Below are 13,921 nucleotides of genomic sequence, written 5' to 3'. Positions count from 1 at the left end.
AAAGTCAACAGGTTGGGGGGATGGGGAATGTGGATGGTGTGGGTGGGAGTAGGCCTCATTGAGAGATGACATTTGAGCAGAAACTTGAAGGAAGTGAGGAATTGAGCCATGAGGATGAGGTATGGCTGTAAACGTTGAGGTGAGACATGATGAAGGCTTGGAGGACTGAGAGAATGGAGAAATGAAATAGCTCCTTAGAGAAATCTTATCAGGGAGAACGGGCTGGATTTAAGGAATTGACCGTGGAGGTGAGGGAAAATGGGGATGCCCCGATGATGCCTCTCGCTATGTTGCCACCCTTATCCTCTCCACTGGCTCACTCTTGCTGCTTTCAGACAAGCACAAATCTTCCCCTTTAATTGTCTTTGCCACCTTTTCCAAACACCTTATTTCCCTTCTTTTTATAACCAGATTCCTTTAAAAATGTTGGCTACTCGCAGCTCCCATTTCTGGCCTGCCCAATCCTTTGGGAACAGCGTTCCAAGCTGGCTTCTCGCGCAACCACTATTCTCTCAGGACACAAGTAATTTCATTCTATCCAAATCCAATGGTCTTGTCTGAGTTCTCATCTTCCCAGACTGTGAATTTGAGACCATTGATACTCCCTTTCTGTTGACATAAATGACACTGAACTGGTTGCCAGTTCTGTATCTATTTTTAAACTGTTTGTTACCTTCATAGCTCTTATCTCAGTTTGTAATCACCTATTTAATTATTTACTTCTTTATTTTTTTATTTGCTAGACAGTAACTCTGTGCCAGCAGAAGTTACATTTTATTTACCAGTGTATTTCAAGCATTAGTGGCATACAGCAGGAGCTCAGGATATAGTCCTCAAATGAGTGAAAATGACAAAGTTGAACAAGTTTTCTCTATAGCTCTTCTTGCCTTCTGTGCCCTTGTTTCTTTCCTTTCTGTGTTTCTTCAGCCCTTGTTCTCTCTCCCCTAACAGGGTGCTTTTCCATAAAGCTCAGCCCTTAGTCTTTTGCTGCTTTTTTAGAGCATTTAGCCAGAGAGCTTGTCCATGTCTCCAGCTTAACTGAGGCCTTAATTCAGATACCTCTTGGATATGCATCTCCTATTCTGATCCATTTTTGAATCTTAGATTTCTAGAAAGGTTTTTCCAATTTACATTCCTACCATTTTCTTAAATCTTACAAATTTAAGAGGTAAAAATAGCATCTTGTTTTCATGTGCCGCATAGAATGAATTGTTTTCCATACATTTTTTTGGCACTTTTTCTTTTTCTTGTAAACTTTTCGTGTTCTTTGTACATTTACTGCTGAGATCTTATAATTTTTCTTATATATTTCTATGAGCTTTGTAAATGTCAGTGTCATAACCGTTTAAATCCATTTACCTACTTCAGTTTATAAACAGGGAAACTGAGACCCAGAGAGATGAAGTGACTTATCCAGGGCCACCTTATGAGTTAGCACCAGAGAGGTAATGAGAACCCAGGTCTCCTGGGGCAGTGTTCCTTCCTGGTTTGCAGACTGCCATTGTGCCCTGGACCCCAGCCATATGTCCCTTTATTTTATTGGACTGGCTCTATGGATTCTGCCATCTGCTTGAATTTAACTCTTTTAAATCAGAATTTAGTGCCTTTTCTTGTATACCTCAAATGGGAGTTTTCTCTCAGTATTTCCATTTGAGTCAGTGTCCCTAGAGTTTTGTTCTCACATAAACCCATTAAGTGGAAATGTCCACCAGGCGGTTGGAGATGTGGGATTCAAGCTCAGATGCAAAATTTAGACTGGAAATACTTATTTGGAAGTCATCTGCCAGGAAGTGTTTGCTTACAATCACCTTAGTAGATGAATTCTCTAAGTAAAGGGAAAGATGAAGGGGCTGAAGGACTGAACCTGGGAGAAAATCTATGCTGGGGAAGTGGGAGGAAGAAGAGGAGCCAGATAAAGAGACTAAGGAAGTGTGGTTAGACAGGAAGAGAGCCAGGGCAGTACATGGACATGGAGACCAAAGACTGTTCTTAGAGGCAGGGGAAATGAGTGGCCTTGGTGTCCTCAAGTGGTCTGGGAAGTTGAGGGCCAACTAGCAAAAAGCCTTTGGAGCTGGCAGTGATAAGGCCTCTGTGAGTGGATACCTTTATTATCAAGGAAACCAAAGAGCATGGGGTATCGAGTAAAGAGCTGATCAGGCAGTGGAGTTAGGCCTTGTACTCTTAAGCTGGTGAGCAGGCATGCTCCATTTTTGCAATACTGTATATATGAATATTCTGGGAAAAGTTTTGTCAATCATATCTGATTTCAGAGATGCTGTATTTTTGTTTATGATTGTTTAACAACAACAACAAAACCCCTCTTCTTACAAAGTACTTTCACATCTATGACCTTGTTTGATCTATATAACAGCTCTGGAAAGTAAGGATAATTTTTTTCCATTTTACAAATGGAAACACTGAGGCTTGGAGAGTTTAAAATAACTTTCTCCCAGGTTAGACAACCAAATAATAAATGACAAAGCTAAAATATTCTTTTTTTTTTTTTTTTTTTTGAGGCGGAGTCTTCACTCTGTCGCCCAGGCTGGAGGCGCGATCTCGGCTCACTGCAAGCTCCGCCTCCAGGGTTCCCGCCATTCTCCTGCCTCAGCCTCCCGAGTAGCTGGGACTACAGGTGCCTGCCACCGTGCCCGGCTAATTTTTTGTATTTTAGTAGAGACGGGGTTTCACCATGTTAACCAGGATGGTCTCGATCTCCTGACCTCGTGATCCGCCTGCCTCGGCCTCCCAAAGTGCAGGGATTACAGGCGTGAGCTACCACGCCCTGCTAAAATATTCTTATACCATGTTATGCCATCTCCTGAAACCTAAAAATGAATAAAAGGCTAAAATCAAAATGATGGTAGGACTTTATTCCTTTCTGGAGGCTCTAGGGGACAATCCGTTTCCTAGACTAGTTGCCTTTTCTAGTTTCTAGAGGCCGCCTGCATTCCTTGGCTTGTGATCTTCCTCCATCTTCAAAACTTGCAATGGTCAGTTGAATTCTTCTCACATCTGATCTCTGACCCATCTTTCTGCCTTTTCTTCACTTTTAAGGACTCATGTGACTAGATTGGGCCCACCTGGAAAAGCCAGGCTAATCTCTCCATCTCAGGGTACTTAACCTTAATCACATCTATAGAGTCTCTTTTGCCATGTAAGGTAACATAGTCACAGGTTCTGAGGATTAGGGCATAGTCATTATTGGGGACCATTGTTGTGTCTACTATACTCCTCAAATTATGTTATGCGTTTCAGGCTTCTGTGCTCTTGTTCACTCTACTTCTTGTGTTATTCCTGTCCCCTTGAGTTATCATCATTATTATTATTTTTTGTTTTGCAAAAGCCCTTCAAAAAATCTGACAGCAGCGCCAGCACATCCAGCCCTTGTTGCCTTTGAACTGGGAGTTTAGTCACCAACTAAATTAGCATTGTCTGAGTGTGATGCTTTTCGTTCTCAGGGCTCTGCAAGAAGGTTCCTGAGTGAGATGATGCAGAGACTATGGAGAGATGCTCATTACCAGGGGTCTCCAATTTTCTTTCTTTCTTTTTTTTTTTTTTTGAGACAGTCTCACTCTGTCAGACAGGCTGGAGTCCGGTGGTGCGATCTTGGCACACTGAAACCTCTGACTCCTGGGTTCAGGCGATTCCCATGCCTCAACCTCCCAAGTAGCTGGGATTACAGGCGTGCACCACCATGCCTGGCTAATTTTTGTATTTTTAATAGAGATGGGGTTTCACCGTGTTGGCCAGGCTGTTCTCGAACTCCTGGCCTCGTGTGATCTCCCCACCTCAGCCTCCTAGTAAGTGTTGGGATTACAGGCGTGAGCCACTGCGCCTGGCTGAGTTATTATTAAGACCAGGATAAGCATTGCCTCTTTCATGATGTTCCCTGACCCCTTTACCAGCTGAATTGACTCCTCTGCCCTTTTGGCCCTCCTTGGGGTTCCCCCTTCAATACTATCTTAGGACCCTTGTAACACCTTTTTGTGTGCATTTGTTTGTTTAGGTGTTGTCCCCTGACTTTCCTAGAGCTCCTTGAATACAGGTTAGTCTGGATTTTCCGGGTCTTGTCTTGCTCAACATTCTATCCCAATGTCTGTGAGTATTTGTTAATATTTGGTAAATGAGCAAAAGACTGCTTCCTGCAGGGAATTTGTCTTAACAGTGTGCTGGGATGCAGAAATCCCCTAACCTTAAACCCCGGGAACTTGACCTGGGTCATAAGACCAGCCAGTGGCACTGCTTACTTTAAAACATAAACTTCATGGAGCAAATAATGACTTTTTGCAGATCATTAACTTCCTTGATGTAGCTACTGGCCAACTTGTGACCTTGGGGAAAGGTCATGGAGCCTCATCTTTTTCATCTGAATCAGAGGATGTAGGACTATCTGATCACCAGAGGGAATAGTAGAGGGTTAAAGCGTGGGCTTTGGAGCCAGACTGCTTATATATGAAACCCGGTCTGGCTTCTTGTTGTTTTTCGCAAGTTACCTCACCTCTCAGTACCTCAGGTATCTTTACCTATAAAATGGGGAACTACAGCACCTACTTCATAGGGTTGTTCTGAGGATTAAATGAATTAATATATGTAAAGTGGTTAGCACAATAGCTGTCATTGCTGTCATTATGATTATTTTATAATTTTATTAGAGACAGAGTCTCACTCTATCACCCAGGCTGAGTACAATGGCATGATCATAGCTCACTGCAGCCTCGAACTCCTGGGCACACACGATCCTCTTGCCTCAGCTTCTCAGGTAGCTGGGACTGCAGGCATGTGCCACCACACCCAGTCAATTCTTTTATTTATTTATTTTTTAAAGTTTTTTGTAGAGATAGGGTCTCACTATGTTGCCCAGGCTGATCTCAAACTCCTGCACTCAGGCAATCCTCCTGCCTTGGCCCCCACAAAGTGCTGGGATTACAGGCATGCCACCATGCCCAGCCTGTCATTATTAATGTTATCATGAAATTCCCTTTGTGATCTGAAATTTATGATTCTGCTCTGTTTTTGTCTAGTAGAGGGTTTCCCAGACTCCTTCTCTTTCTTGCCCCAGACTGAATTGCCTTTTTGCTGTTAGTCTTCTTTGGAAATTCTTCCCTCTTGCTGGCAAGTCTTGCATCCCCCACTGGGCTCCTTTACAGCCCTACCTACCCTTCCTGGGCTGGTTTGGCTGGTGTTGGCAAAAGACTCCTGACCAGTCCCAGTTTGGGCATGGCTCTTATGGGATTATCTGAGGGATGTACTGCCCACTGCAGGCCAAAAGCAGTGACTCTACTGTCTGGACCTGTGAGTTGAAGCTTTCTGTCCTTTGGCCACCTCTCAGGGCCTGTGCTCTTCTGATTTTGGAATACCAAGAATGTGAATAACAGTATCTCATAGATCTCATATATCTAATAGAGCCTTGTTGAAGACTTCCTGTGTGCCAGTCCCTAATAACAGAGAAGTATAGTGTATTAGGGGTTCAGTGTGCAGGCTCTGGAGGTGGAGTCAGGCTGCTTGTGTTCTAATCCTAGCTTCCACGCTTATTAGCTGTGAGACCTTGGGCAAGGTGCCTTACTGAGTTTAGGTTTCTCATTTGTAAAAAAAGATATAATAACGGTATTTAAGTCATTGTTATAAAAATTAAATGAGATAATTCATACAAAGCCCGGAGTGATAAGCAGGAAAAATTCTCAGCGGTGGATAAGAATTAGAAACTTTTCCTTTTCTCAGCACCTTTGGATTCATTTCTTTACAGTGTAGTTTCATTATTTTGTTTGCAGTTGTGTGATTTTCCTAATCACCTCTATCCATATTCAAATGTTAGTACAAAACCAATTTGAAAGTCAAATGTAAATGTTTTTTATTTAACTGATTCAATTCAGCAAACATTTATAGATCGTCTCTTCTGTGCTAGGCACTATGCTGAGGGCTGGGAATAGAACTTGAAGTAAGGTAGAGGTTCTGCCCTAAACACATTTACAATTTTGAGGATAAGATGGACATTTAAATATTCTAGGCAGAGGGCATGGTATGAGATAAGGCACAGAAGTAGGAGCAGGCCAGCCAGCATGACCCCAAACAGGGACATGCAAGCTGCTGTCTATGGCTAGAAGATAGTGCACAGAGGCAAAAGGGTGGGAGGGGTGAAAGTGAGGGGAGGGAGGAAGGAGGGCGACATGGTGACAGGTGAGGCCAAAGAGATTCCAGGTCATCCAGAGCTTTCATGCTATGTTAGAAATTAATTTGAGGGCAATGGAGAGCCATCGGAGGATTTTTATTAAGGGTATGATATGATCAAATTGTGTTTGAAAAAGGTCATTTTGCCTTCAGTAGAGAGGATGAATTGGAGAGGGCCAGACTGGAGACAGAGTTTGGTTAGTAAAGTAACACAGTAGACCTGTGGAGAAGTGTTGCGAACCTGAATCAGGGCAGTAAGAGTGGAGAGTAGGTGAGGAGGAAGAGTAAAAGATAGAGGGAGAATTAAGGAAGTAGATCTATATGACTTGGAATGGCTGAATGAACATAAGGTTGAAAGAGACAGTGGATCCTAAAATGGTGGGTGGGTGATGGTACCATTCTGTGACAAAAAATGTTGAGTTAGAGGTGTTTGCAGAATAAGCAGATGGAGATGTCCAGTAGGGGACTGGATATTTGGTCTCATGCTCAGTGGGAACCTTTGGCTAGGAACACATAGTTGGGAGTCATCTGCCTGTAGGTAGCTGGACCACAGGAGTGGGCAAGATTACTCAGGGAAGGCAAGTGGAGAAAGAAAAGAGGCCAAGGACAATGCCCTAACTGGGGTTCACAGATAATGAAAGATTGGACAAAGGAGCAGCAGCCAGCAGAGGAGACAGAGAACGAAGAAGAGACCCAGTAACAGGTGGTGTCTCCAAAAGCAGTGCAAGAGAATATTTCAGGAAGAAAGCCAGTGTCAGATGCCACAGAGAGGCCAAGTAATGTCAGGATGGAGAAGGACCGCTGGATTCGACCAAGTCAAAGGACTCTCTGTGTGAGGGACTTCTGCATTGTTTCTCATATATAAAGCTGGGTCAGCAGTGCCCTTCTTGGAGAGAGAAAAGGTTAAGGTGAGACTCTTATGAAGGGAAGGATCTGTATTCCGAAGAAACCTGAATATTGCCCTACTATAGCACAGCCCAGGCTGTTAGGTTTGTTGACATGTTGAGCCAGCCCACTAGATTGTGAGCTGAACTGCATGGATACACACAGTCCCACTACTCAGAAGAGACCACCATTAATAATTTTATTGTAAATTCTTTAAGACTTTTTTCTTTGCATATAAACAAAAATGTTGTTTATATGTATACACATATGTAGTTTTAAAAATAAACATTGGCTCACATTGTGTGTGCTCTGAGACCTGCTTTTTTCACTTGACTAAAAAAACTGATCATTTTTCCAGTCACTTCATGTAGAGCTATTTTAGTTTAGTGTTTTGTTGGGTTTTTTGTTTTCTTTTTTTGAGACAGTCTTGCTCTGTCACCCAGGCTGGAGTGCAGTGGTGCGATCTTGGCTCACTGCAACCTCTGCCTCCAAGGTTCAAGCGATTTTCATGCCTCAGCCTCCTGAGTAGCTGGAATTACAGGCATTCACCACCTCGCCCAGCTAATTTTTGTATTTTTAGTAGAGACAGGGTTTCGCCATGTTGGCCAGGCTGGTCTCAAATTCCTGGCCTCCAGGGTTCCACCCACCTCAGCCTCCCAAAGTGCTGGGATTACAGACATGAGCTGCTTCGCCCAGCCTATTTTAGTTTTTAATGGCTGCAAAGTTGTTATTGTTTAAATGGACTATAATTTATTTAACAAACAGGACCCTTCATGATGAGCTTGTAGGTTATTCCTAGCTTTTCGCTATCACAGACAATACTGGAAGGAATATTTCTGTGCATGTGTCTTCTTTGTACACTTTGGCAGGTAAAATGTAGGCTAAATTCCTGGGGCTGTGTCCTCCTCATCTCTGTATCCTCAGCACCAGACATAAGGTAAGTGCCTGGTAAAAGTATTTAAATGGGCCAGGCTCGGTGGCTCATGCCTGTAATCCCAGTACTTTGGGAGGCCAAGGTGGGTGGATCACCTGAGGTCAGGAGTTCGAGACCAGCCTGACCAACATAGCAAAACCCTGTCTCTACTAAAATTACAAAAATTAGCCAGGCGTGGTGGCCACTGCACTCCAGCCTGGGTGACAGAGCAAAACTCCATCTAAAAAAAAAAAAAAGTGTTTAAATGCTCTGGATCTAGGTCTGACATCCTGTACTGTCTTATTTATCATTTTATTTTTAGCATCTACTACAGTGACTAAGAGCATAAAATGTTGCTTGCTGAATGAATAATCTCAGGGATAAGGAGAACTCCACCCAGAAGAGGAAAGTACCCAGGGATGCTTTGTGCTTTAAAGTGATGTGTATTGGAATGCACTTTCCTAAGCACCGCTAGCTAGGAAGCACCTTTAGACATTTCTAATGAGTGCTCTGCATTCCTCTTCCTCTTCCTCCTTGTGATTAGTATTGATGTACTCCTTTCCCAGGTCCATAGAAAGGCTAGGTACAAATTTTTGATAAATAATTGGTTAGAGGGAGAAGTTAAAGACTCAATATTATTTTACCCTGTCTTCCCTTCAAAGTTTTATTTTTCAACTCCAGGATTCTCTTCATAGAACCTTTAAAGCAGGGACAATTTCTTGTTTAAGCCCTACATGACTAGTGCCTAGCATAGTATCTAGAGCAAACAGGCCTTCAATAATTGTGTGGAGAATAAAGGAATCAAACAATATTGGGCTATGCAGTTGGCATAATTGGAGAAATTTTCTAAATGTTTTGACCATTTTCTCAAATAAAAATGTTTTTCTGCTTCCCTTTGTTCAATGATGCCTCTTTCATTATGTATTAAATTCTTATGTACTATAGTCTGTTTCCGGCCTTCATTATTTTTATTCCCTATCCATTTTCTTTTTTGGTGTTGGTCCATATCATTTTCAACATTGTTACTTTATAATATGTTCTAATATCTTAGGTCTTAGATATGAGGCTAGTTGTGCCTCATAACTCCTCTTTTTCAAAATAGCATTTTATACACTTGCTGAGTTATAGTCGTGTAGAAGTATTTGGTTGTAGTCTAATAAAAATAGCCTACTGAGATTTTTGGTTGAGATTACATAAAATCTATAAACTAATTTCTTTTTTGTTTCTTTTATTTTCTTTTTTCAGGCAGGGTCTTGCTCTGTTGCCCAGGCTAGAGTGCAGTGGCATGATCACAGCTCACTATAGCCTTGAACTTTTGGGTTCAAGCCATCCTCCCATCTCAGCCTCCCAAGTAGCTGAGAGTACAGGCATATGCCACCTCACCTGGCTAATTTTTTTTTATTTTTTGTAGAGACAGAGTCTCACTATATTGCCCAGGCTGGTCTTGAACTCCTGTGAGTTCAAGTGATCCTCCCACCTTGACATCCCAAAGTGTTGAGATTATAGGCATGAGCCACTGCACCCAGCCGACTAATTTCTATATTGGCATTTTTGTGCTGATTTTTCCATCTCGTAACAAGGTATATTTTCCCTTTATTCAAATCTTCTGTTATGTATTGTAGTAGGAATGTATGTTATTCTTTATATGAGTCTCTCATTCAACCAGCCTGCTCTCCTGATTCCCATCTCCTGGCACTATGCTCACTGCTGGAGATACAAAGATGAGCATCCCCTAAGGTTAGCTCTTTCTGCAAGAAGCTCAATTTGGTGAACGAAAGAGATAACCCATCAAATAATTACAACTAACTCTAGTAATAATCATGATAAACAGAACACAAGGTGCTAAGGAAGCAGAGAGCAGGGGTACTGACCAAAACTAGAGATATTAAGGGAGAATTCCTGTAGGAAGGGGCCCTTAAATGAGTCTTAAAGGCCGAATGGAAGTTGGCCAGATAAAAAGAGAAGTAAGAGTATTTCAGGCAGACAGAATGTTCATTGGGGTGTGTGCTCAAAAATAAAGAGATAAAAAATAAAATGTTTTAGGAGCTGCAAGTAGCTGGAGTATTGGATGACAGTGGATAGTAGCTGGAAATGAAGATAGAAAGTAGGTAGGAGGATGGCAGATTGTGAAGGGACTTTTATGAAGAGGTAAGGGTGGATATAGCACCAAAGAATTTAAGTGGAGGAGTGAAATGGTCAAATTTATGCTTTAGGAAAAAAGTCCCTAAAAAAGAAAACACTAAAAATAAATAAAGGCTATCCTAGCTGCAGTGTGGAAGATGGCATTAAGGGGTATCAAACTTAGCCAGAGAGGTCAACCAGGGTACCTTCATAGTCATCTGGAGGCAACATGCCCTAAGGCAGGGCAATGGGGCTAGGGATGGAGGAAAAGGAGGAATCCCAGAGCATTAAGGAAGTGGGCATAGACAGACAGCACACATGCATGCTCACACACCCATTCTTGTCCATGCTTTCCAAAGTGCTGTATAGTTTTTACTAGTTTAAACAGGATTTGTTCCCCTGTTGTGTTCTGACTGGCTATTGCTGACTTTAAAAAGCTACTGGTTTTTAAAAATATATCTATCTTATATTCAACCCATGGATCAGGATTAAAACATTCATTAAAATTAAAAATTAAAAAATATATATGTATCTTGTATTCTTCCATTTTTTGAACTTTGTTTTCAGTGTTCAGTTGACTTCTTTAGCCTTTCTAGGCATTTATTTTTATCTAAGTACTTTTGCATATTGATATTTTTGACCCTTCACCTTTTTTTCCATTTTTATTATGAAATTCTCAAACATACACAAAAATAAAGAGAATATTATAACTCCTATATGCCCTTCATCTAGATTCAATAACTATTAAGATTTTGCCCTACTTCTTCTTTCTGTTTTTGCTTTTATGTTGTTCCTGAGGTATTTTAAAGCAGAATCTCAGACCTTTTGTCATTTGAACTCTACATACTTCAGTATGCATCTCTAAAAAATGTGGGTATTTTCTCATGTAACCACAGTATCATTGTTCTTGTGCTTAACAAAGTTTACAATTATTCCTTGGTATAATTTAGTATCTAGTACATATTCATATTCCTTGTTTATCTCAAAATATCTTTTAACAGTTGGTTTGTTCCAATTGGGATTTGAATCACGCATCGCATTTGTTAGTTTGTACTCAAGAGACTTTTAATCTACTTCAGTCCCTAACCCTAGCCCCTTTTCAGAAAAACAAACGAAAAACAACAACAAAAGGAACCACTGACTGTGGAAGAAACCATGTCTGTTGTCCTGTAGAATGTCCCACATTCAGAATTTGTCTTGTTTCTTCATACTATAATTTAATTTATTCCTCTGTCTCTCCTATTTCCTGTGGATTGGAAGTTAGCTTTGAATGACTAACTGGATTATGGTTCTTTTTCTTTTGGGGAAAAGGATAAGACTACTTCATAGGTTGAGGGTGTGAAGTACTTCTGTTTCTTCTGTCTGATAGTCCCACTCTTAGGGATGCTAACACTGAACAGTGGGTTTAGATGATGACAGCTCATCCCTCCATTATAAATTTCCTCATCAGACTCATTGAATTAGTTCATCCACTGATGATTGTCTCTGAATGAATTATTTCATCAGGGCTACAAAAAAATGTTCTCATTCTATCAGTCTTTTCACATTTATTAGCTAAATAATATTCCCATAATAACTAGGGCTATTTTGTTGTCTTGAAATATAGTATGTACCCCCTTCCCCAAAAAAACTAGATAAATGCTTAATTCATTTTCTTTTATAGTAATTTTTGGTTAAAGAAGTTACCTTTGTTGTTCTTTTTAAGAATCTATTGATTTTGCTTCTAGTTTATGACTTAATTCATTGGCTAGACTGCTGGTTCTCCCCCAGTGATTATCTTATTATCTCAGTCCTTTTGAAACAGGTTTCTTTTGCACAAGAGTCTTTACATCCTTGGGTGTGTGAATGACTTTCTCAGTACCACACGTCAGTCAGTCCATCTAGTCCTGCACTTTTCAGAAGAAGATGTAACAACTTTTCCTTTGGTTTTTCTCTTCCTGTTCCAGGTCACACTGTGAACAAGATGCGTAAACACTCAGATTCAGAAGTGGCTTCTCTTGCCAGAGAAGTTTACACTGAGTGGAAAACTTTCATTGAAAAACATTCAAATAGACCTTCTATTGAAGTTAGAAGTGATCCCAAAACCGAGTCGTTTAGGAAAAATGCCCAGAAATTACTCTCAGAAGCCTTGGAATTAAAGGTAATGCCCTAAGTATATACAACTGTTTTGTACCCATAATAATTAATTTTTAAAATAGAAGAAAAATAAAGTGAATATCCTGGTTGGATGTGATTAGTAGGTGCTCTTGGTTAAATGCCTCATGATTTCATAATTAAGATTTCATAGTCTTAATGCTGTGGCTTTATTTTAACCAGTTATTCTTTAAGGATTCTGGATTTATGAGCATTCCAGAAGACAGTGTTGTAGGAGGCAGGCTTTTGAACTAGCAAGATCTGGGGTTGAAACCCTGACATTCTAGTTGTGATACCTTAGGCAGATACCTTAACATTTTCTGAGACTTGATTTCTTAATCTGTAAAATAAGGATTGTAAGTCCTACCACCTAAGGTATTAAAAAGGTTAAATGAACCATATATGCAAAAGAATAGTAGTGCCTGCTGATTAGAAGTTATTTAATGAATGTTGGTTACTTCCCATTTAAAATTCCTTCCCTTCTCGCTGAAGTAAAAATTCTGTGATGGACTGAATATCAATAGTAAAATAAATAGTTGTCTAGTGAAAAGACTCAGATCCCCCAGTTTTCGTCAACAGCCATATCTTTAGTTTTAAGTCATAAAATCGATTGGATAGACATGCTCCCTATCTTCATGACTTACAATTCAGATGATGTTCGTGGTTTGAGGTATACATCCTGGAAGAAGGATTTTTGCTCATTAATAATAATATTCATTGTCATCATCAAACAACAAATCTTATAAGCTGATTAATACTCTGGAAAATAACACATATAATAGTCATGTTTCTTCCTTATCCCAGGATATCCCAGAGCAACTCTGCTAAAGTATCCTTAGAGAACAATTTAATATTAATAAAAGAAGCAAATCAGAAGTCTGATTTAAATGCTAGATCTGTTACTACAGTCTCTAAAAAAATTTTTGCCATTCTATCTCAATTATTTATCCACAAAAGAAAGACTTGTGATATAGTACTTACTTTTTTTAAAGTAAAGTTTTGGATCTGAAGTGGATTTGCGCCAAAGCAGCAGCTGCATTGCCACAGTTCTGTCTTCACCTTCACCATGTTCCTCTTGGTCAAAAATGCACTAAGTTGCCTCCAAATTCAAAGCATTCAGCAAACAATGGCAAGGCAGAGCCACCACAAACGTACACCTGATTTTCATGATAAATACGGTAGTGCTGTATTAGCTAGTGGAGCCACTTTCTGTATGGAGATATGTAGCAATACAAATCGGAACAGAATGGAACCTGTCCCCTGTTGGCAGAGTCACCCCAAAGGAAGGGAGAGATCGGTAATCATCCCAGCTGGTGTAATAATGAATTGTTTAAAAAACAACTCATAATTGATGCCAAGTTAAAGCACTGTGTACCCATTAAGATATGGCATTATTGAAGAAATAAAGTACATTCGAAACCTTAAAAATAAATAAATAAAGTTGTGGATTTTTAAATACAAACTTCTAATAGAAAATGAGAAAAATTTATAAAAGGGAAAAAAATGTAACCCAGACATAATCTTGTTAACACATTGGCACATTTCCTTTTTTGGTAAATTGTTACGGTTTTTTAAATGAATGTTGGGCAAGTTATGATTAACTAAGATGTATATAGAGTGAATTATATGCCGAAAGTTCCATAAGATATTTTTATTGATTATTTAAGTAACATTGCAGAAAATTGATGTAATTATTTACATTTG

The 13,921-nt window shown here is 40.1% G+C and overlaps 1 protein-coding gene and 1 pseudogene across 2 annotated transcripts in view; both read left to right on the top strand.

Moving 5' to 3' along the window:
- The window catches only part of TCEANC2 (transcription elongation factor A N-terminal and central domain containing 2), a 48,084-nt gene that overhangs the window by 24,012 nt on the left and 10,151 nt on the right, over positions 1–13,921 (top strand). For both annotated transcript variants that reach the window (XR_013414515.1, NM_001266853.1), the window contains 1 exon segment: positions 12,031–12,224. Coding sequence is in view for 1 of the 2 variants with exons in the window: in NM_001266853.1 (NP_001253782.1) it covers positions 12,031–12,224 (194 nt within the window). In the remaining variant the exon portion in view is untranslated.
- On the top strand, positions 13,187–13,632 carry LOC144333253 (cytochrome c oxidase subunit 7B, mitochondrial pseudogene; annotated as a pseudogene).

The sequence above is a fragment of the Macaca mulatta genome, chromosome 1 (genome assembly GCF_049350105.2).
Source record: "Macaca mulatta isolate MMU2019108-1 chromosome 1, T2T-MMU8v2.0, whole genome shotgun sequence".
NCBI lineage: Eukaryota > Metazoa > Chordata > Mammalia > Primates > Cercopithecidae > Macaca > Macaca mulatta.
Note: the sequence above shows the minus strand (reverse complement) of the source record. Positions and strands in the feature narration are given on the sequence as shown.